This window comes from Ursus arctos, unplaced genomic scaffold, assembly GCF_023065955.2.
Source record: "Ursus arctos isolate Adak ecotype North America unplaced genomic scaffold, UrsArc2.0 scaffold_21, whole genome shotgun sequence".
NCBI classification, from domain to species: Eukaryota; Metazoa; Chordata; class Mammalia; order Carnivora; family Ursidae; genus Ursus; species Ursus arctos.
This window is the reverse complement of record NW_026622886.1, coordinates 24,319,667-24,344,365: the sequence shown is the minus strand read 5'-3', so window position 1 is coordinate 24,344,365 and position 24,699 is coordinate 24,319,667. Positions and strand designations below refer to the sequence as shown.

The 24,699-nt window shown below is 34.1% G+C and overlaps 1 protein-coding gene and 1 long non-coding RNA gene across 4 annotated transcripts in view; both read left to right on the top strand.

The window, feature by feature from the left end:
- Positions 1–10,120, top strand: part of TMTC3 (transmembrane O-mannosyltransferase targeting cadherins 3) — a 50,238-nt gene extending 40,118 nt beyond the window's left edge. For all 3 annotated transcript variants that reach the window (XM_057316264.1, XM_057316265.1, XM_026499935.4), the window contains exons 11-14: positions 130–233; positions 2,019–2,188; positions 3,808–4,034; positions 5,925–10,120. In XM_057316264.1, the coding sequence (XP_057172247.1) occupies positions 130–233; positions 2,019–2,188; positions 3,808–4,034; positions 5,925–6,739 (1,316 nt within the window). In that variant the 3' untranslated portion in view covers positions 6,740–10,120. The remainder of the gene's footprint in view (positions 1–129; positions 234–2,018; positions 2,189–3,807; positions 4,035–5,924) is intronic.
- Positions 10,121–20,788: 10,668 nt separating this feature from the next.
- LOC130544439 (uncharacterized) overlaps positions 20,789–24,699 on the top strand; it is a 35,025-nt gene continuing 31,114 nt past the window's right edge. Inside the window, exon 1 of the long non-coding RNA XR_008960725.1 lies at positions 20,789–20,864. This is a non-coding gene — a long non-coding RNA (uncharacterized LOC130544439). The remainder of the gene's footprint in view (positions 20,865–24,699) is intronic.

Sequence of the window (24,699 nt, the reverse complement as noted above, 5' to 3'; positions counted from 1 at the left end):
GAACTTTAAGGAGGATGCAGGATCTGTTGCCTGTTTTTGCATTTTTTGCCTAGTGTTTTTGTTGCTAGAAACATGTACATTGAATACTATTAGTGTATTTGCCAACAAATGATTTTTTTTAAATTTTAGATGATATTGGTGCCCACATGAATGTGGGAAGAACTTACAAAAATTTAAATAGAACCAAAGAAGCTGAAGAATCTTACATGATGGCTAAGTCACTGATGCCCCAAGTAAGTTGTCATAGTTTATTCCTAATGTGTTATATCCACTGTATGTCCACATTGAATAGAGTTACCTAGATGGAAAATCCTTATCTTTTCTTTAATTTGTTGACATAAAAGTAAAGTATCCAATAAACCATTTATTACTACAAGTTTTTTTTTAATTTAAATTCCAGTTAACACTGTAATATTTAGTTTCAGGTTTACAGTATAGTGGTTCAGCACTTAAATACAAGTGCACTCCTTAATCCCCAATGCCTGTTTCACCCATCTCTCCCCCCAACCTCTCCTCTGTTAGCCATCAGTTTATTCTCTGTATTTAAGAGCCTGCTTCTTGGCTTGTCTTTCTCTCTCTTTTTTCCCTCTGTTAGTTTTTTTTTTTTTTAAGATTTTATTATTTATTTGACAGAGAGAGACTGCAGGAGAGGGAACACAAGCTAGGGGAGTGTGAGAGGGAGAAGCAGGCTTCCCGCTGAGCAGGGAGCCTGATGCGGAGCTCAGTCCCAGGACCCTGGGATCATGACCTGAGCCTAAGGCAGACGCTTAACGGCTGAGCCACCCAGGTGCCCCAGCTAGTTTGTTTCTTAAATTCCACATATGAGTGAGATCATATGGTATTCATCTTTCTCTGACTGACTTACTTCACTTAGCATAATACTACAAGTTTTATAAAGGATTACATTTACTTTTCTAACTCAATTAAAAAAATTTTCTGTATAGTATGTTTAAAAAGTTTTATAAAGTTATGAATTTTAGATATTCTTGATGAGAAGTTATCAGTGAATTGAATGACTTTAAATGAAGAGAATTTTATATATGTACATTAAGCACTAAAGTCAATGTTATTCCTCTCAAAAGATAAATGAATAAAACAAAGTAATAAAATGAATGGATACATCTCTGTTGCTGTTTGGTGTTCAGTTGTTACAATGACACATGCACACGATTCATTGGATATTACAGTATAGCCTGGAAGTTGGAAAGCCAGATCCTGGCCTTGACCAGCTATGCTTCATCAGAAAAGATAGTTTACTGCACTACAGTGTTCTCTGTGGTAGTATATATTAACATTATGTTATTAATAATAATAATATTAAAATAATTGGATGTATTTTGATAAATGTTTTAAAAACAAAATTGGACCACATGATATCTTAAGCATTATTTCAATCCTAAGATTCTAAAGTTAAATTGTGTTCAATATAGATTTTTATCAGACACAGTTTATTATTTTCACTGAAAATTTGAGTCTATGTATATTTTATAACCTTTGCTTAACCTGAATAATCAGTTAATAAGAGATTTTTATTTCCAAACTCTACCAGACTAGTGAGGCTTTAGTATAACTCTAAATAAAATTCAAAACCCTGTTGTCACAACCAGGAAATATTTTGCTGACAACATGAAAGCTGACATGGTGTAACAAATGCATGACTGAAGGGAAGGAGGTCTGAGTTCTTCCTATTCTGGGTCTGATGCAAATATATTAACAGACCTTAGCCTTAAGAGTTTAGATTTATAAGACTTTATAAAATGATGCATATAAATAAAAGCTGACAATATTCTGTTGAGCTAGCATGAATGAAAAATATATCCTTTAATGCCACAAAATATTGATTATTTATATTTTGTAAATATTGCAGGTGCTTTCATGTTTTTATGATTTATTTTAATTTGGCAATAAAACTAGTACCATAACCTTTATATGTCATGGATATTTTAAGTAAGCCACTAGGAGTACTTATTTTTTATTTTTGTTTGGTACTGAAATTCAAATTATGTTCTTCTGAACAGATTATTCCTGGTAAAAAATATGCAGCCAGGATTGCCCCTAACCACCTAAATGTTTATATTAATCTGGCCAATCTTATCCGAGCAAATGAGTCCCGGCTGGAAGAAGCAGATCAGCTGTACCGACAAGCAATAAGCATGAGACCCGACTTCAAGCAGGCTTATATTAGCAGGTATTGTAGTTCTCTTTAAGCTGTCATTATAGAAAATTGAAGCTGTATCTGCATGTACATTTTGACTATCTGAACTAAATTGCCTTTTTTTTCTTTTAGTAATCTTAGCAACCAGGAGTATAGAAACAGCCTACTTTAGACTTAAGATCAAATTTAATTGATTTGATTTGAAATTCACAACAGTCTGTAACATGTGGTGGCAAACTTAGGTTTTATATGAAAGAAAGGGTAGAAGCTCCTTTTTAGTTTCATTTGCTTCTTACGGTCACATTCATTTTTACTTAAAACACCTGAAACTTACATTTTATAATGATTATTTCTAAAATCCAGCTTTCAAGAGCTTTCTGACTGGTTATTGATGCTTTTTACCAAAAAGAAACTTTTTAGTTGTCAGTAAAAAAAACTTTTGGCACCACATGTTGGAACTTAATATATTTTCCCATGTAAGGATTATCATTTGTATTACACTTGAGGAAAATTGTATGTTAAACTTGGTTTTGTAGCCTAGCCCAAAAACCTAATCATAATTTATAACATTGCCTCTATGGGAAAAATGTATTCAGAATTCAGTAAGCTTTTGAGATAAAATCTGTTCATAAGTTGGAGGCTGTCTTTGTTCAGTCTTACTCAGTAGTTGTTGAAATTAGCTAAGTTTAGTGGGGTTGCATATGTGAATAAAACCTATCATGTATTGATCTATGAAGAATTATTCAGTAATCTGCATTTTAAAAAAAGCATTTGGGACAAACACTCATTCCAGAAGTTGCTTTAATTGAGAATATTAGTGGTTCATTTGATTTCATTCCTATGCTAATACTTAAGGAAATAATAGGATCATAATGAAAGTAACTACTCAAATTGATTTGCACATATGACTTTTTTAAGCTAACAGAAAATAGAACCATATTAGAAAGATTTGTAAAATGGTTTTCAAACTGTGATCCTCATCCAGATGTGTTCTTCATAGGTATCTGCTGGTCGCACAAGTGCCCTGCAACCCTTACCCAATCAGCTTTTTAAATTCTTTTTTTGTTGTTTTGTAGAGTTTTTTTGTTTATTTTTAATGAATGGCCATTTTATAAGAATACATTGTAGAAGACTAAATTTATATAAGAAAAGGCAAAATTTTCAAATGTTCTGCTCTTTATAAATGAGACTTGTAACATAGATTTGAATACTGGAAGTTCCTCATCATCACCATATTTATATTCCTTCTTCAAATGCTATTACTTGGTCTCCTGAACTATTGATCTCCCATTCTTTTTACTGTCATTTTTCTGATGTTGTCTAGTCTAGTCTGCCGTCTTTCAAGATGTACATAAAGAATATATTTTCCCTGTTCTCCCTTTATTGGGTACCTCCTCATATCTTACCCTTTAAAGTCAGGTATGCTTTTTCCTTCTCTAATAATATTTGAAAACATAACCAAATTTGGTAACTAATGAGTTCAGGTTTGAGGACATATTCAGATAGTTATTTTTGTTAGGAAACTTTAAAAGCTTAGGTTAAAAGGAAAAAGGAAAAGTGTGAGTATGTGGAAAAGCTTAAAACTTGTGAAAAATAGTGTCTACAGATTGACATGGTAATATGAGTAAAGCTTGTGTTTGATTTTTCCACAGAGGAGAGTTGCTTTTAAAAATGAATAAACCTCTCAAAGCAAAAGAAGCATATCTTAAAGCACTAGAGCTGGACAGAAATAATGCAGATCTTTGGTACAACCTGGCAATTGTTCATATTGAACTTAAAGAACCAAATGAAGCCCTAAAAAATTTTAATCATGCTTTAGAACTAAATCCAAAGCATAAACTAGCATTATTCAATTCTGCTATATTAATGCAAGAATCAGGTATGTTTTCTCAAAATGTTTCTGTATTTAAACATATTGTTTGAAATAAAATAAAACCTGAACGTACATTACCTGAGGCAAATGCTTTATGAATGGATAGTTTATATCAAAACTGTACATAAATTATTTCTAAGAATGTTTAAAATACTTGAAGTACGAATTTCAAGTAATACACTCTAACACAATTGTTAGTTCTTTGGGTATATGTTAAGACTTAACTTTTCAGACATTCTATTAAGCAGTGCCTTTTTAATCTGTTTTGTCATTTTATGTACAGAAATAATCTCTTATATATACATATACATTAAATAATCAGAACTTGCAAAAAATTTTTTGTAATTATTTCTAGGGAGACAAAAGCATTATATGCTTTAGGAAGAAAATGTATTTTCTCTTGAATAGTATGACCAAGTGTTTTTGGTATCATTTTATATCTAGTTTTATTTTCTGAGATATTATTGTAATTTCCTGTAATTCAACAAAACTAAATTATTCGTGACAGTAAATTAGAATCTTTGATATATGGGTATTTTAGTAGTACAGTGGAAGGTGATATATATAATTTATAATATTAATTTTTAGTTTGGAAAAAAATCTACATTTATATTTTGTAGTTAAATCTTAGATACTTTTTAAAAACTTTTACAAAAAACAAAAAGAATCATAAAATCATAGTATTTGAGTTAAAGAGGGTATTTGAGTTTACTTTTACCAGTCTTCTATTTTTATATTAAGGATCAAATAGATCTAATAACTACCCCAAATTTCATGTGGCTAATTTAGTAACTAGTTCAAGATAAGAACTTAAGCCAACTGATATGTTTTATATTTTTTTTATTCATCTTATTGTCAAATAAAAGGATAGAAGAAGATCTTTATGGCTGGTATTTAAAACATGGCTTCAGAGAAAGGTTAACGTTTTTGTAAAGTTAGCTAACCTTGGTAATCATGAAAAATGGCCTTTATTTGACATAAAATTGTATCCTAAGGTTCGTAGTCATGGAACTTGAATTTTTTTGTATTTATTTGCATTAGAAATTATCTGAAATATTTGTTTCTTGAATCCTAATTTAAATGTTTAAGCTTTATGTTTAGTGGTATTTTTTTACCTTTGAAAGTCCTAAAAAATTTGAAGTAATATATTAAAAAATCTGATTTTGTAAGACTGCAGCATTTTGTTTATCCAATAATAGTTACTATTTCCTGAGGTTTTTTACATATGTGTCATGTAATTCTTAGAAAATTCAGAGGCTGGGACGCCTGGATGGCTCAATTGGTTAAGCGTCTGCCTTCATTAAGCTTCTGCCTTTGGCTCAGGTCACTGGGATTGAGCCCCGCATGGGGCTCCCTGCTCAGCGGAAAGACTGCTTCTCCCTAGGCTGCTCTCCTTGCCTGGGGGTGCACACGCGTGCGCTCTCTGTCAAATAAATAAATAAAATCTTAAAAAAAAAGAAAGAAAAAGAAAATTCAGGCCAACCCAGAGAAGTTAAATGATTTAATGCATAAAGTCATAGTGTTAACAGAATCAAGATTGAATACATGTCATTGTTGGCAAATCCAGTGCCTCTTCCTCTTAATTGCATAATCTTCCTCTGCTACTCCCAGTTAGATTCTCAACTCTAAAGAGATATTTTTGCCCCTTCAGGATTTTGAGGCACTCTTGCTGCCTTAAAGGAAAGGAAATGAGCTATCACTTCAGTGTTTTAAACACGGTCTTCCCTGTGAAAGCTTTGAGTTTTTTGCTTTCTACTTTTTGATTTAGTTACAGAAATTAGTTGTTTTGATGCTTTTTCTAATCTAACTAGATAAATACTGAAAGTGGCTTTTGCTCCTCAGACTTAATTCATTTGTTAACAATATGTTTTTTTCTTTTTAAAAAATTATTCTTAGGTGAGGTTAAACTCAGACCAGAAGCTAGAAAACGACTTCTAAGCTATATAAATGAAGAGCCACAAGATGCTAATGGTTATTTCAATCTGGGAATGCTTGCCATGGATGACAAAAAGGACAGTGAAGCAGAGATGTGGATGAAGAAAGCCATAAAATTACAAGCCGATTTCAGAAGTGCTTTGTTTAATCTGGCTCTCCTGTATTCTCAGACAGCAAAGGAATTAATGGCTTTGCCAATCTTGGAAGAGTTACTCAGACACTATCCTGATCATATCAAGGGTCTTATTTTAAAGGGAGACATTCTGATGAATCAAAAGAAAGATATACTTGGAGCAAAAAAATGTTTTGAAAAGATTTTGGAGATGGATCCAAGCAATGTGCAAGGAAAACACAATCTTTGTGTTGTTTATTTTGAAGAGAAGGACTTACTAAAAGCTGAAAGATGCCTGGTTGAGACATTGGCATTAGCACCACATGAAGAATATATTCAACGCCATTTGAATATAGTCAGGGAAAAAATTTCCTCATCTAGTTTTGCAGAACAGCCAATATCCCCAACTGGTAAGACTTCAGGTGTAGAAGGAGACAAAATTCCAGCTGAAAATGTAAAAGAAGTAGGAAGTGAACCTAGACCTACAAAGATCATAAAACCAAGTGATAATAAAAGTCAGTCTAAATCCAACAAACTGTTAGGAAAAAATACAGACAAAGAGACCCCCCACAAAACAACAAAGGAAATCAAAGAAATTGAGAAGAAAAGAGTTGCTGCTTTAAAAAGACTAGAAGAGATTGAACGTATTTTAAATGGTGAATAACATTATTTATCATGTCACAATGTCCTCAAAGAAGTTCAGTGTATCTTATGTGATTGCTTATTCTGGGAGCTTTGAAAAATAGCAAGTATACGCGTAACAGTCTATCATGAGCTGCCTCTACATAGGATCAAAATGCGATTTTCATTAAAGACCTGTCTTACCCCAGGGTATGTATTGTATAAGATATGACGGTTTTCTGAGTTTTGGTGACCATGGCAGAAATATTAAATTACAGTTTGCAAATTTCTATCTTTTATATAGAAGGAAGATTTTTTCCTGCAGAGTAATCTTGACTACTCTCAATTAAAAATAATCTGAAACCTGAATGATAGTCCCTTGGGGGCAAATTTAACATATGCTGGTTTATTCTATGAATTTGCATTTATTAGTTGACTTCATTACCTTCTGTTGGAATCTGATTATGGATTGAAAACACTTATCGAACACATTCTTTTTTCTTTGGAAATTTCTGTTTAACTGAGGGATTTGCACCATAAAAGAATACTGGTTTCCTTTATGTTGTATTATTTTGTTGATTTTTAGAAGGAATGCCAGATGAAGCTTTTAAAAATAAGTCCCATGACATATTAGCTTAAGAATGTATTTTCATAGTTGTGTGCTTTGTCCTTAACTTTACTCTGAAATGCAGTTTTTAATCAGGTAAAGTTTTAAGTATAAATATACATATACACACACGCACATTTCTAATGGTGCTTATATATACTGTATTTGTATTTTTTTACATACTGAGAGTTTCACAGCATGAACCACATAATTATGACTATCTTTGAGTTTTTACTCCCCAAACTATACATGTCTATTAGGATCTTGGTCATACTGAAAAAGCCCCAATAACCATAACTTTAAACCTTTGAGTTAAAACATAGTTTCTCTTTCATCTTAGTGTTATCTCTCTAGTGTTATTCTAATTTTAATTGTTCCAAAAACACACCTTAATCATTCTTAAATACCTTAAGCAACTATTTGAGTTGCTTGTTCTATTTAAGTGAAAGCAAAACAATGTGACAAAGTTTATTTTTAAACACTAAGTTCTTGTTATCTTCCTATGGTGTATATTTTTATTAAATATTTATTTGACTACTGAGCTTTCATAAAAATTGTAAAGCTGTTTTAATTCCTTTTAATTCCATCAACTATGGAAAACAAATTGCTATTGCATTTTCCTGTATATACATATATTACAATTTAACCAAAATTTAATCATTTTGGCCTGCTGTCCATCTATAAAAGGTAATTAGCCTTGTATAGGATTAATAGTCAGTTGGTTTTAGCAAATTTAAACCTGAAAACTGTTGGGTTGAAGAGTAGACATAAATCAAGTTTATTAATTTATATCTGATGTTTTTTCTTGAGTTAAAATACATTTCAAATGAGTTTTATAATACCTGATAAGGTGGTTTTAATTTAAAATGTTAAAGCTCAAGCTATCATCCCAGGATAGTAACTAATTTCTAATTATGTAGAATTTCCAAAACTGTTATTTCTGTTCCTTTGAGATGACTAATTTCTAATTACGTATATTTCAAAAATCATATTACTGTAAGTTTTTATAAAGAAATATTTTATAAATAGGTCACAAGGAAACATGGTCTACATTAAAGATCCACTCTTACTAGGTTCTCTGAGGTTGTGTCATAAATTATTTTTTAGGCAATTTAAATCAAGCACTGACACCAATCATACATAGTTCATTTTTGATTTAGAGATTCTGTTCAGCATTAAAGCAATATCCAGTTTCAGTTTTTAAATTATGGCTTTGTGACTCCAGATATAAGATGGAGAATACCTCATATACTATGACTTGAAAAACGAAATCTGTGTTAATTTTATGTTCTGTCCACGTAACTTGAGAAAAAGTTTCTGAGTTTGGTCTCTTCTGTTACAGTATCAAGTGACGATAAGTCAGAAAAGTAGAAGGGAATCTTTTGTGACAGCAGATCATAATAGCTTTGAGTAATATTTTAATAAAATTATGTAACTATTCAAAAGATAAAAAATATATTGTTATCCAATGATTTTTATAGAAAAAAGAATTCCTCCTTATTTGCACTTAGAACAATGCCTATAATGTAGGAAGTGCTCCCCTATTTGAATTTTAAATGATTTATTTAAATCAAATCCACCCTGATTAGTAATTTTTCCAAATTAATGTTTCTCAACCCTCACTTCATATTAGAATCATCTGGAGGACTCTTTAATATGGACCCCAACCCACAACAGTTTAATCTGAATTTCTTAGGAAGGGAGCCATGCTTCCATTTTCTTAAAGTTCTCAGAGTGATCCTAATTTGTAGTCAGAGTTAATGATCACTGCTCTAAATTAAAGAAAATCCTCTTATCTCTCCTGTACTAACTGTTTAAATTAGGATCATAACCTGGTTAAGTTTTGATGTTTCAATGAATATGCTTTTCTAATAACTAGTATTTATTTCATCTTAAGTACCATCAAGCTTGTTTATGTGAAATTGATTATTCTCTTAAACTCATAGTAGAAATTTTATTCAAGCTGTTCAAGTGAAAAAAGGTAATAGACTTTTCCCCCCTCTTTGGAACTGTCTTTTTGGGGAAATGGTTGGTAGGGACATTTTAACCCAGTTCACTAATTTACAGTTCAGAGTTGTGAGCATCTGTATGTTTGGAAAAGAAAGCTTACAGGTTTGTGTGCTGGTAAAGGGATGTAGTTTTAGTTCTCACTGTTTAACAAAAGTATCTTTTCCCTAAGGAATTCTAGGAAAGCTTCGACAATCCCAAGGGGCAATTATGTTACTTTTTCACTACTTCTCAGAGGGAAGAATTAAGTTTTTCTCGTATTGCTCCTATATGTATTTCCTTATTAACATTAAGAATTGAGAATTTTATCTTGTAATTATCCCATTAAGTAATTTCATGAAGCTAATGACTCAGAGGATAAAACAGTTATGTTTGCAATTTTGTGTTTACTTTTATGTGAATATTTAGTATGTGAATTACACAATTCTAATAAAACCTCATGCTTTTTCATTACATCTAATTTGAGCTCTGAACTTCATGTTACAGAATACTTTGAAGATGCTTTAATGAAAACTATTATGAAAATGTATAGATTTGTATGTCAATTTCTACTTCAGAAATCCATATATTTGTCATATTTATTTTTTTAAAAACCTAATTGTTTGCATGACTAAATGGTATTTAAAATGAACCCCCCAAAATATCTGGTACCTTTGTCCAAAATTTTGTCTGTTAGGAGCTGTCAGCCATCCATGTTAAGGGTTTATAAGAAAATAGTTTTAAATTATATGAATTTTGTATTACTGTCGCGTCTGTGTGTACCATATTTCTAAATATTCAGTATAAAATTGATACTTTTTAAAACCTTCACCTGAATTGCCTTTTAGTGTTCAAATGAAAAGTAAAATAGTGTGTCAAGAGATTTCTGCCTCCTTAAAGACAGAAGAGCTGGTGGGTAGTTTTATTAGCAATGATCTTAGAAAGGCATGTGTTAAATTAGTTTCAACAGTGATACATTTTCAATCCTTAGTGACAGAAACTAAAGAAAATGAGATGATTAAATTCAAACATGGAATTTTATACACATAAGTAGAAGTCAGTGTAGTGAAATAATTAGGAGTCTAAGTTATAGATCTGCCTGAATTCAAATCCTGGTTCCACCCTCACTAGTGTAACTTAGGGGAATTGTTTAACCTATAATTCCTTGGTGTGTGTGTGTGTGTGTGTGTGTATAATATATATATATATATATATATATCGTATAAACTGGTAGGTATCTTTGTAACTATGAATAGTTCATGCTCAACCATGTACATTGTAAATAGCCTTTACCAAACATATTTGACAAGGACCATAGTTAACATCACTTAGTAAATTGTGATAAGCAAAAGCCATGGTTTATTTGGTGTAATTGGCTTAATTTTTTTTCACGTGGCACCAAGAACGAAATGGTTCACAGCTATAACCAAGCCATAGTACTGATCTATCCATCCAGTGTTGTCTTTATTTTATTTGATTGTGGTTTGGTAATATTTCGTTGTCAGATTGGAAAACTGAAAAAAACAAATGGTTTTAGTTTTCCTGAAGACTAACCTTATTAATGGATAGCTTTCCTAACAAGTGATTATTAACTTTTATCAGGTGTTAACATCTGTTTCAGAACATGGTAGTATGTTTACATGTCAGAAGTTCTGTTTAACTCTATGACATTTCTAAATTGATTTGTTTAAATACATTCAGCAAATGGAAAATATATATATGTTATATTTATATTAAATATATTAATTAAATTGTTTAGAATAGTTCTTGGTATATAGTAAATGGTAGATGTTAATTATTAATGTAAACAGGGCTTTGGTATGTAGTAAATAATAGATGTTAATCATTAATGTAATCATAAGGCTTAGGCTTGCATTTGATGCACATGATTTGCTTTATATATGTGTTAGCAGAGATGATGTCAGTGATGGTCATATAGCAAACAAATTATTAGATATTTAATATTAATGCTTGTTCCTTAGCCATCTAAGCCAGTAGGTATATAGACAGCCTAAAATAAAATCTATTTATTCAATACTAAATTTATAAATTATATACAATTAATTATTAAAATGCAGAAATGAGAACTCAGACACCTTAAAACTATAGTACCTTGTTCTTTTGCTGTTCACTGCCATCAGGGAGGTAGCATAAGAAAATAGTAATGCCTAAAAGTCTCTGAAGACTTGATCTCAGGTAAATTCATGTCCTTTGGAATCTACTTTCTTCATGACTTACATTTCTGTAACTATGCCGATGGATAGCATATTTCCCATCAACTAGTATTTTTATTCTATAAGAACCTGATACCTTCAATTTTTACCTTAAGCAAAATACTCTTCACCAAACCATTCTAGTTTACCCTTTCTTAAAGATTTTCATGCATGGTTAAAACTCAGTCTTCTTTACTCCTTACTTCCCCCATTGCTTTAATTTCTGAATTAGGAAGGTCGTCTGATTAATCCACACTAAACTATGAATGATAGGTGATGCATCTTGTTAGTCATCTCAACAGTTAATTCAAGTGCACGTCTTTTCTTTGTAAGTTTCAGGCAGTATAGTGGGAGTTATTTGAGGGATGTGAAGTTTCTTCACCATTCTGCCTATCTAAGCGAGGTATTAAGAGAGACCACACAAAAAAAAGCTTTGTAACTGCAAGGCCACTTCTGACCAGAGTCCTGTTTTTGATGGGCACTGGCAGGCCAGGTAACTGCCTTTTGGGAGTGGAATCAGGGTAATCAAACTGTCAACAGAATTGGACTTACACCCAATAGTGATATCTTTAAAATTAAATTCTGGGCAGTGAATATACAGATCTTGCTTGATTTACAATGGGGTTACATACCAATAAACCCGTTGTAAGTTGAGAGTACTGTAAGTTGAAAATGTATTTAATACATCTAACGTACTGAACATCAAAGCTTAGCCTAGCCTACATTCAGTGTTCTCAGAACACTTATGTTAGCCTACAATTGGGCAAAATCATCAGACACAAAATGTGTTTTATGATAAAGTGTTGAATATCTCATGTAATTGTTGAATACTGAAAGTGGAAAAACTGAACAGTTGTGTGGGTATAGAACAGTTGTCAGTGTGTTGGTTATTCACCCCCATGATCCCATGGCTGGTTATTCCTGCTCAGCATTACTAGAGAATATCATACTGCGTATCACTCACTAATCCAGGACAAGATCGAAATTCAAAATTTGAAGTACAGTTTCTACTGAATGCGTATCTCTTTTGCACCATTATAAAGGCAAAAAAATTTTAAGTCAAACCATCATAAATTTGGGACCATTTGTAGTGTGTACATTTTTAATACAGTATCTCTTTATGACACCATTTCCTCTGGTAAATGGATGTGCAGTGTCATTTGCAAACTTCTTGATTTATGCATGTACCTTAAATACTAGTGTTCGCTCTCCTACTCTTTTTATCCTGTCTCCTTTGAGCAGTGGTTTCAGCTATGTAGGATTCCAAATCTCCAGCCTAGATTTTCTCTAAGCTCCAAAACCATGAATTCAGTGGTCCATTGAATATCACATCCAGAGGTATTCATTCCCCCTATCCTTTCTTCCAAACCCCATGCCTACTGGATAAGTTTACTCTAAGAAAGACAAATGAAGAAAAAGAAAATATATCCAGTTTAAAGCAAAAAACGGGAAGGTAGGGGAGAAACCAAAGGGACATGAGAGCCTGCTAATGGTTTATCTCCTCAAAGCAGTGGCAAAGTTTAAGACATCAAGAGGGTAAATAAACATGATTATGGGACTTAGGTTAAATACTACAAATATATGAATAATTTATAACTTTTAATCCATCAGAAGAAAACCCACTCTAGCCAAAAGAATGTAGTAATGGAGATAGGGCAACTGAAAGTGCAGTGTAAAAACAGCATTAGATTAAAGGACTAATAGGGCGCCTGGGTGGCTCAGTTGGTTTAGCATCTGCCTTTGGCTCAGGTCATGATCCCAGAGTCCTGGGATCAAGTCCCACAGGGGTCTCCCTGCTCAGCGGGGAGTCTGCTTCTCCCTCTGCCCCTTTTCATTCTCTCAATCTCTCTCTCTCTCTCTCTCTCTGAAGTGTATAAAATCTTAAAAGATTGAAGGACTAATATATAGCAGTAGTTAAAACAAATGTAAAATAAATTAAACCTAACAAGCCCTTAGAGTTCTATTTTTTTATGTTTTAGTTATATTAATTAAGTTTTATATAATATTTACTTACATTGAATTATAAATATAAGGTCCAGAAACATTGTCTATGAAACACTTGTTATATATAGAAAAGTTGAAGTAAGACAAAGTCTTAAGCAATCTGGGGTAGCAATTTTAATACATGAAAAAACAGAATTCTTGCCAAAAGAAAAGGGAAAGTAAATGATGTATACTAGTAAAAGGAATAATAGAATAAGAAGAGATGTCCATTTTTTTTAAGATTTTATTTATTTGACAGCACAAGCAGGGAGAGCAGCAGAGGGAGAGAGAGAAACAGGTTCCCCAGTGAGCAGGGAGCCCAATGTGGGGCTCCATCCCAAGACCCTGGGATCATGACCTGAGCTGAAGGCAGACGCTTAACTGACTGGGCCACCCAGGCGCGCCAGAAGAGATGTCCATAATAAACACACGTCAACAATATAACCTAAAAATAAGCAACAACAAATAGTACAGGGAAATAGATAAATCGGAAATTGTAACTGGAGATTTTAACAAAATCATCTGAGAGACTAATGGATGAAACACAGAAAAAACTAAGTGGATAAAGACTTTAATAATGATAAAGTATTAAATATATATATAGAATTTCACTTCACACAATATGCATTATTTCTTAGCACATAAAGAATATTTACAAATGTACTCTATATATCAGACCATAAAGGAAACCTCAGTAAATTCCAAGACTATGCTATTTGATAAGAATGCAAATATTCATAGTAGCTTTATTCCATGGGAAAAACGAAACAACCCAAATGCTCATCAGCAGATAAATGGATAAACAAATTTTGATATATTCAAACAATGAAATACTCTTCAGCAATTAAAAAAAATTGTACCTTTGAGCGAAAAGAAGCCATACACAAAAGAGTACACTATATATTATTTCATTCATATGAAATACCAGAACAAACTAATCTACCATGGATATCTAGAAGTAAAGGATGGGGGCAGGAGCAAAGAAAACCAAAGGAAATTTTACGGGTGATGGAAATATTCATGGCCCAGTAATTCCACTCTCTCTGAGGTATATTGACAAAAGAAATCTACTGGTGCACTAAAAGATATAAGAATGTTCTTAGGGTTAATTGTGAAAGCCCCAACCTTGAAGTAATCAAAATACTCATGAAATTGGAGCCCCTGGGTGGCTCGGGTCATGATCCCAGGGTCCTGGAATTGAGCCACACATCGGGTTCCCTGCTCAGTGGGAATCTGCTTCTCCTTCTCCCGCAAGCTTGTGCTGTCTTTCTCTCAAATAAATAAATAAATAAAATCTTAAAAAAAAAAAAACTTCAAAATACTCATGAAAAATAGACAAGATATTTGTTATAGTCATACAGCGAAATGCGATGAATAGATAATGAATATGCATGAACTACTACTACATGAAGCAACATGAATGGATCTCACAAATATAATATTTGATAAAGCCAAACACAAAAGATACTACTGTTACAATTCTATTAATATAAGCTCAAAAACTGGCAAGATGAATTTGTGCTGTTACAAGTCAGGACAGTGGTTACCCTAGGAAAGGTTACCCTAGGACGTTTATTGGAAAGGAATGTGAGGGCAGGCACCAATGTTCTGGTATTGTTCTTTTTCTTGATCTGGGTTATGTTTGCACAGATAGGTTCAATTTTTGACAATTCAGGATATATGTCTTTCCAGATGTACATAATGAACTTCAAAAAAGTATAATATTAAAAGATGTATTTAAGGAAATGGAAAAATACAGTAAAAATTTATATGCAGTCCAGGGGCACAGGTGAAACGTATACAAAAGAATTATACAATCACAATTTAGTGATAACTATCAAATAGAGAATGACTGAAAGAATGTACAATAGAATATTTTTAAAACAGCTTTATTGAGATATAATTGACATAAGGAACTCATCTTTAAAGTGTACAATTTGTTAAATTTTGACACATATATACCTGTGAAACCATCACCACAATCGTGATAGTGAACATATGCACTCATCAAAATTTCCTCATGCCCATTGCAATTCCTCCAGTCCTACCTCCAGCCCTGTCCCTAAAACCATTGATGTGCTTTCTGCCTCTATAGATTAGTTTACCTTTTCTACAGTTTTATATAATGGCATCATGCATTATTTGTCTGGCTTTTCACTCCGCAATGGACTAAATGTTTGTGCCCAACCCCCATTCATATGTTGAAGTCCTAACCCTTAATATGATATTCAGAGGTGGAGCCCTTGGGAGGTAATTAGGTTTAGAGAAGGTCATAACAGTGGGGCCTCCAGGAAGGGATTATTGTTTTTATAAGAAGAGGGAGAGAGAGATCAGAGTTCTCTCTCTCCCCACCGTACGAGGTGGCCATCTGCATGCCAGGGAGAGAGTTCTCACTGTGACAGAGTACCTCTGGCACTTTGTTCTTAGATTTCTCAGCCTCCAGAACTATCAGAAATGTCTATTATTTAAGCCACCCAGCCTATGACATTTTGTTATAGCAGCCCAAACTAAGACACACTGAGAATAATTATTTTTAGTTTCATTCATCAACGGTTTATTACCAAGTAGTATTACATTATATGGATATACTATGGTCTTTATCCATTCATCAGTTGATGTGCATACAAATGCAATTTTTTTTTAAAGATTTTATTTATTTATTTGACAGAGATAGAGACAGCCAGCGAGAGAGGGAACACAAGCAGGGGGAGTGGGAGAGGAAGAAGCAAGCTCATAGTGGAGGAGCCTGATGTGGGGCTCGATCCCCCAACGCCGGGATCACGCCCTGAGCCGAAGGCAGACACTCAACCGCTGTGCCACCCAGGCGCCCCACAAATGCAATTTTTTATCTGATCCATTGATTTTTATTTTCTCCTCTAGGCATTATATATTTTTAAAATACGAATCAACAAAAATGTTTTAATTCTATTTGTAATGCACATTTTCTGACTATATTCAATTTACTTTTACTAATGCTCATTTGGGGATTTAGTCTTTCCTCGTAATTAGCTCATGTGTTTTTGGAGGTGTGGAGGCCAGAGTATAGGGCTCAGACCTGTCATTAATCACTTGGTATTAATCCATCTACTATGATTCATTTAGGAATGAGAATGTAATCAAAGCCAATGAAATGACCCATGATTTTGCTAACACTTCATTGACTTAAAATGAGAAAGAATGTAAGTTTAACATTGTGGCAACCACTTTCTCATCATAAGGAAAAATCCTATATGAGAATAGAGCCGGGATAGAGTAGCAGATAATAGAAGCAAAAAATTAGGGAAGTGGATATTCTAATTAGACACCTGGTCAAGCTACATCTGGAAAGGCAATAAAGTAAACAAAGTGGAAGCAGCTTGAACCAATTTTGAGTGGTTGTGCCAACTTTTGAATAGGAACTACACTTTGTATGTAGTCTGGCCGAGCTCATGAAGGGCAGCTTGGGTCTCTCAATCCCAGACTTGAAAACAGTTTTAATTAACCGTAAGCAAAATAACAATAAATTGTCCACTGTGTGTCTTGTGCTAAAGAAGCCAACAGGACAAGGGAATTTGTTTTGAAAAATTCAGCATGGTAGAGTCTTCAGTAAGGTCAAATAAGAATGAGAAATCTTAAGTTGGGTCTGTTCCATCTGAAAACAAACCAGAGAATATTGTTTTGTATAAAGGTCCTTTACCAGCAGTCTGGAATAGCTAAGTTTTTTTGTCCCAGGCTACCATTGACTCAAGCAAAATCAGAGGTGGGAGACTTAGCAAGAATGTTAGTTGAGAAAAGATTGTACTATCTCAGTCCTCTCCCACATACTTCCATTTAAGCAGTCATTGTCCAAGAAGGGAATGAATTACTCCCATTGAGAATATGCAGTCCAGGGGCACAGATATAAAAAAATAAAACAAACAAAAACAATCAAAACACAAAACAAAGCCATTCAGCTCAGGATTAAAGTGATTGACAGTGCATTGTGGCTATATTAATGTCCTAGGACTGCTATCAGAAAGTACCACAAACTTGGATGCTTAAAACAGAAATTTATTGTCTCACAATTCTGGAGGCTGGAAGTCTAAAACTGGGGTGTTAGCAGTGTTGGTTCCTTCTGGGAGCACTGAAGGAGAATCTCTTCATGACTTCTTTCTAGCTTCTGGCAGTTGTCAACAATTATTCTATGTTCTTTGGCTTGTACATGTGTCACTTTAATCTGCCTTCATTCATATGGCATTCTCTGTGTGTGTCTCTCTCTCCCCTCTTACAAGGACACCAGTAATACTGGATTTAAGGTCCACTCTACTCTATTACAACCTCATCTTAACTAATTATATCTCCAATGGCCTTAGTCGCAAATAAGGTCACATTCTAAGGTACTAAGAGTTAGGACATCAATCTATTTTTTATGAGGACATAATTAGAGCCAAATAGTGGCCATAGTCAATTTCTAGAAAATAGGAAATTCAAGGGTGATTTTCAGATTTAAATACTGATTCTTTATATCTCTCTTTGTTTACTAACCAATGATATAGAGCAAATGAAAATAGATTAAAAGTATTCCAAGAGTTTAAATAGATTTTATTATTTGAGAAATCTCATTCTCTACAAACAAGAGGCTCAAACCTGAAAATAATCATCAGGCTCCAGAACTTGAGGTTAAACAAGGTACACTGATAAAGAATTACATTATTCATCTCAGATATGGCATAGAAAACAATTGTGTTAACTTAGTCGATTGAATTATCAAAGCAGACCCACTAAAATCATAGACCTTACCTTAATCAAACTTTAATAATTCAAAGGATGCAAACAAATACCAGATACAGGTAAAATCCATAAATCTCAGATTTCCTATAATAAGAAAAATAGATGGATCAGAAGTATTTTGTAGATAGGAAATCCTACGTGCAAGAAAAAGTCATTCTTTTCCCATTATCCCCACTAAGAAAGAAGTGGTTTATTAACCTGTCATTAATCATTTCCTTCTCAACAACGAAAGACCTTTCTAGAGAGCAGAGCTAGAACAACCAGACTCGTTGACCAACGAACTACATTTCACTTCTAGATTGAGGTGTCTTTGCCTTCTCTGTCATACAAGATACGATGAGTTATGTACCAGTAACTGCTATATGTTGTATCCCATCCCCAATGGCAGGTTAGCAAGGAAATATGTATTGGATGTTTTGGTATTTATTAAACTTACTATTTATTTAGCAACAGTTCTCTGGGCCAAGAGGAGTTGGAGATGGGTCTGAGTGAGAAGACTATTCGCTGAGCAGGTGTTTTGGACTTAACAGCTATATGCAGTAAGAGTGAATGAACCTAAGTGTTACTGCTTTGGGAAAGAAGAGGATATTATGTTTTCCGTGGGACATAGCATAAGTTTATTAATGTAAAATGACTGGATGAGAAGATGGGGTAGACAAATAACATTTCTTAGGTTGTCTATTTGCTGTCAAACATCAATTCACCCTATTTCTGGTACCACCCTTTGGAGATTCATTCAGAGATGTTCTACTGGAGGGAAACTGAGAGAAATAAACATATTCCATCCCCTTGGCTATGGCCATTTGTAGCCAAGTTCAGGAATTTGTATGTGACATAATCAGAATTAGTAACATGCTGGAACTTCCCAGAATCTCTTGTTCTTTTTCCATTGGATTTGATTGGGGAACAATCTATGTCTGGAGTTAGAACAGCCACCTCAAAAAGAAGGCATGAAGTCTGACAGTTTGGGAGCATGAGAAACAAACAGAATCAAACAGAAAGAATCTAGGTCCAAGTGACATCATTTGGTTCCTAGTTAAGATGCAGTAGAAACCAAACAATGAATTTTATTTCAAAATGTTTTTATTGAAGTATAGTTGACACACAATATTGCATTAGTTTCAAGTGTACGACATAGTGATCCAACAAGTCTATACTTTAGGCTCTGCTCACGACAAGCATAGCTACAATGTGTCACTATACAATGCTATTACAGTACAATTGACTACATTTTCTACGCTGTACCTTTTATCCCTGTGACTTACTCATTCCATAACTGCAAACCAGTATCTCCCACTCCTCTTTACCCAGGAAATAATTGATTTTTAGTTACACGAAGAACTTACTTTCCTTTTATTCTTAAACCCTTTTGGACTGAGTTTCCTGTCACATGAAATTAAATAAAACCCAAAGACACATAATTTTTAAGCATTTAAATTTTCAATGCTTTGTAATCCAAGAAAAACTTTTTTAAAAGCAGCATATTGTTTTTCTGAAGTCAATCTGACATTAATGAAAGACAGATTGGGACTGATAAAATTGCACAACAGGAGGGAATTTCAGGAATTTTTTTTCACATTTTTTGGGTTTTGTATCCTCTTTCAAAAATCTGAAAGAAATAAAATAAGCCTGATTAATGTGTTTTTTAAAATCCCACATGATGCTTTTGGCTTAGCTCCTACTCTCATCCTCACCCATTTCACTCAATCTCAACCAGCCTCCTTGCTGAGCTCCCACCTCAGGCCCTTTGTGCATCCCATTCTCTGCCTAGAACACTCTTCTTTCAGGTAGCCATATGGGATCCTAAACTCATTTAAATTTCTTCTCAAAATTGAACACCAAGTGCAATGAAAAAGAGAGCATAAGGGTAAAGAACTGAGAAGGAGGAACAACTGGTTATAGGTCAGACATTTATAATAAATGGAAAATCAATACCTGAAAGAGAATTATTAAAAATTTTAAAATAAACTAAATTAATTACCATGGAGGCCATGTCTTCAAGTCTATTGTTTAGGTCACTGCTGTCCTAGTGTCAACACATACAAGGGAAACTGAGGCAGGTTGTGGCGATCTCAGGGAGTGGAGTAAGGGTATGATTCCATAAAATATGTTCTTTTAATAGTTCTCTCTTGTGTGTGGTGCTCTCTTCTTTTTTGATGTGTTTTATTTTGATAATTATTTCTTTTTCCTTAGTTATCTCCCTTCATAGACGGTTTATATATGGGATCACATCTAGGAGCACTCCTCGGAAGGCCTTTGAAAATCTCAAATAGTAGACTATAGCCAAGATGTAGCTCAGACGACAGAGTCTGTGAGGTAGACATTTTACTTGTTAGCTTAATGCATAGTTGGAATAATGAGACATTGAAATGTAGCCTGAATTTCCATGCAGGGCAAGTTGGAAAGGAGCAGGCGGTCTCTCTTCATGTCTTCAAGCATAAAAAGGCTATTCACACGTAGTATAGGGGTAGGTCATGGGATGGGCAACAGAGGTAGTCCTTAACATATGCAGACACATTTTAAGGATAGATTTTTTTTTTCCTTTTGTAGTCACCACTGCTCCTGGTGTGAATTGGATCAAGGATGTACAGGAGCCAGAAAGAACTTTAACTCAACAAGGAGGAACTCAGGTACCTTTGCAGTGACTTGACAAATTTACCGAATTAAAGGTTTGGTGAAAACAGAAATGAGTCAATCAAGCCACAGTTGTTGAGTGGAGGAATATTTAGTCATTCATCTGCAGAGCCTGTAATATTCTCCAGTCTCAGAAGCCCTAGAATATAGGATGACTGTGCTGTTGCTAACATTAAGAAATGTGCTACTAGTATGTACCTGGTGGCTCAGCCAGTTAAGTGTCTGCCTTTGGATCAGGTCATGATCCCAGGGTTCTGGGTTCGAGTCCTGTGTCGAGCGTCCCTGCTCAGCAGGGAGTCTGCTTCTCCCTCCTACTCTGCCCTTCCATCCCCCCCACTCGTGCTCTCTCTTTCTGTCTCAAATAAATAAATAAATAAATAAATAAATAAAATTTTGGGGCGGGGGGAAGAACTGTATTACTAGTATTTGCTTGTATTCTTGTAAACCACATCATTGAAAGGCACATGAGCATTTGTGTATGTGAGCATACATGAGACCCTAAACAGCCTGACGAGTACTAGTATTGAAATGTATTCAGGGGGCGCCTGGGTGGCTCATTCAGCTAAGCATCTGTCTTTGGCTCAGGTCATGAACTCAGGGTCCTGGGATCAAACCCCGCGTTGGGCTCCCTGCTCTCAGGGAGCCTGCTTTTGCCCCTCCTCCCCACTCGTGCTCTCTCTCACTCTCTCTCTCCCTCAAATAAATAAATAAAATCTTTTTAAAAAAATGTATTCAGTAACAATTTGTAACAGACCAGGTATCCTTTAAGTTTATATACTTCAGAAACCCGGGTGATCAAATGGAATTTAAGTAGTTCATTTGTTTCCATCTATAATCCCATATTTTTTATTCAGGAAGTGATTTTCTAAATATCTTTAAAGTAAGAAAATATTTATTTACATACTAATAATTACCATTTATTGCCAGAAATTATTCTAAGGAGTCTAAGTACATTTTCTCATTTGATCCTCACATCTAAACGGATCAAATTGTAATTTCCATTTTAAAAATGATAAAATTGAGGTTTAGAGAGGTTAGGTAAAATATCCAAAGATATGCTTAATGGAAAATTTGGGATTTGAACTCAGATGTATCTGTCTTTGAAATCTGTTCATTCCACTAAGCTTTTCTTCATTACATGTTGCCAGTTTATTCATAAGCACTCACTTTTTTAAACAAATAGTTATTTGCATAATAATAAAAGCTATCATATATTGAGCACCGACTGCATGCTTGGTATTGGGGGAAGCTAATGTTCTTGTCGGCTTTACTTAATAGTGTAAAAACAGATATGTAAATGATAATTATAATATCTGAAAGAGTACATATATTTACACAGTTGATCCCAGGAGGCTTATCCTTTGAGAGGCATGAGGAAATTAGCGCTTACCAAGGAAGAGCATATTCAAGTAACTCATTACATACTTACTCTTCCACATGTCCATTGGATGGAATGACAGGTAGCAGGGCATATATTTTTACACTATTTCTCTTTCCCTCCTCAAGCATGCAATTTAATTCAAGTAGTTTCAGTGGGACTAGAATGGAATTCCAGTGTACTACAAACATGTAACAATAAGTGCTGAATGTATCCCTCTGCACTGGAGACTCACTTTTTAGCACAATGCCCACAGCACTCTTGTATGATGGAGTGGGAGCTACTCTTTATATGCTATGTCGTTTAATCCTCAGAACATCACTATTATGGAAGTAGGCATTCATTCCATTTTATAGGTGAAGGGCGCAGGGTACAGAGAACTGGCACTTGCCCAAATGTACATCCATACAGTGAACCATTTTTATAGAAGTAGCAGGTTAGATATAAGTAAAGAAGTTTTTGAACCAGCTGAGTGTCTTCTCTAGTTAGTTATGAGTTCCTTGGTATAGTGACGGTGGAGGCTGAATGATGGCCTTCAAAAGATGTCCATATCCTAATCATGGGAATCTTTAAATATGTTTCCTTATATGGCAAAGGGCTCTAACAGATAGATTAAATTAAGGGTCTTTGGATGGAAGTTTATCTTAGATTATCTGGGTGAACCCAATGTAATCAGAAGGGCCCTTACAAGAGGGAGACAGGAATGTCAGAAACAGAAAGGAGATTAGCAATGGAAGCAGAGGTTGTGATGTGCTATGGAATGGGGGAAGGAACCGTGAGCCATCCCTGGGCAGATCAAACTCTGAAACACTTCGATAATGGGAATTTAAGAGTTGCAAGACTGTATAAACTTTCTTTTTTTGCCTTTTCATTTCTTGATTCCCGTCTCTTGTTGCAGGGTCTATGTTCTTGGATAACATCCTAAAATGATGTTTTTCTTCATAGTCAAGTTCTATATAAACTCATGTTGATAAATTAAAACACCTTTTAGTCGTTAGCTATTTCAACATAAATAAAAACCTTGGATTATGGTTCATTTTAATGAGTCAGTAGATAAAATCACTTAAACTCAGTTTGTTCTAGTGGCTGAATAAGCAATGTTTCTTGGCTATTGCTATAGTTAGGCTACCAGCTTATACTAATGAGCAATTTTAAGAATAAAAATTTGGGAAGTTATTTGGCTGGGGTTTTTAAAAACAAGATGTCATGTTAAGGCTTGTTAAAAGTTCCTCCATGACAAATTCAAAGATACACAATATTATTAACTGTGTCTTGGCAGCTCATTTTCTTCTTTTATAAACAGTCAGAAAAGCAGCTCTGGTTTATTTAATCCCAAGAAAAGAAGAATTGGAACCATTTTGCCTGCTTAATATCAAAACCTACCTGACCCACAGAAGAATCAGGAGGAATTTCACAGAACACTTTATTTTAGTTACATCATCCCATACACAAACTCTGATTACAAATGAAATAGAATTTTTTTAAAAGCCCTAATGCAAATTTTATAAGGTTCATTTTTTTCCTATTATTTCTCCCCTTAGTGCTCTTCCTCTGATTTCTTTTTTTTTTCTACACCCTTTACAGATTTCCAGGAATTAATCCCTTGTCCTTTCCTCCTTTACCTTAACATTTATCTTTTTCAGAAGGTACTCCATTCTCATGTTATAAACTTCCAATTTTGTATGGATTGATTGCTAAGTTTAAGTCCCAACTCTTGGTGATTGTATGTAGCTCAATCATGCTCATAGCAAATGCTAAACTGTTGTCTTTCTTTCCAGAAAATGATACCCTCCAAAGATATATTCATTCACTCATGCTCTATTATATCATTACCTATGTATCTGGATATTTTACCAGGACCTCTAGACTTCATAAAAGTGATCAAGCTCAGGTCACTTCTTAAACTACTCACCATGCCTGTCTAAACTTTTCTTTGTTTCACTTCATCTATTCTCTTAGGGCCCTGAAGAATTGGGCCACTTGGCAGGTAAATTTTGAGTAGTGATCAGTAACATGAGAAGGCAATGAGAGTTATGATTTTAGAAGATTGTTCTGGCTATAGTGTAGACAGTGGGTTGGAACATAACCTAAAATGTGAGTGTAATTCTTCAGTGAAGTTAAGAAAGAAGGAAGAGAGGGAAATGTGGGTCATAATCACTGATAATCACTTTCTATGTTATCTCTTCCAGAGAACAATCATATTTAAAATGGCCCAAAACTGAAGAAAAAGAGGGAGGAAGAAAGGAAAATACTTAACAATGGAATACATGCAACTTGGTGTGTGGTATTCAATACATATTTTCAGGTTAGATTAATGGTTGACAGGTCAGATTAACGGTGAAAATTTAAGTCATCTTGAAGGGCTGGTAGGGGACATATTTTTTTCTCTGAAAGTGGCTTTCTCGGCACATCTCCATTTGCATTGTCCCCCTGGCAACCCAATTTATTTCTGG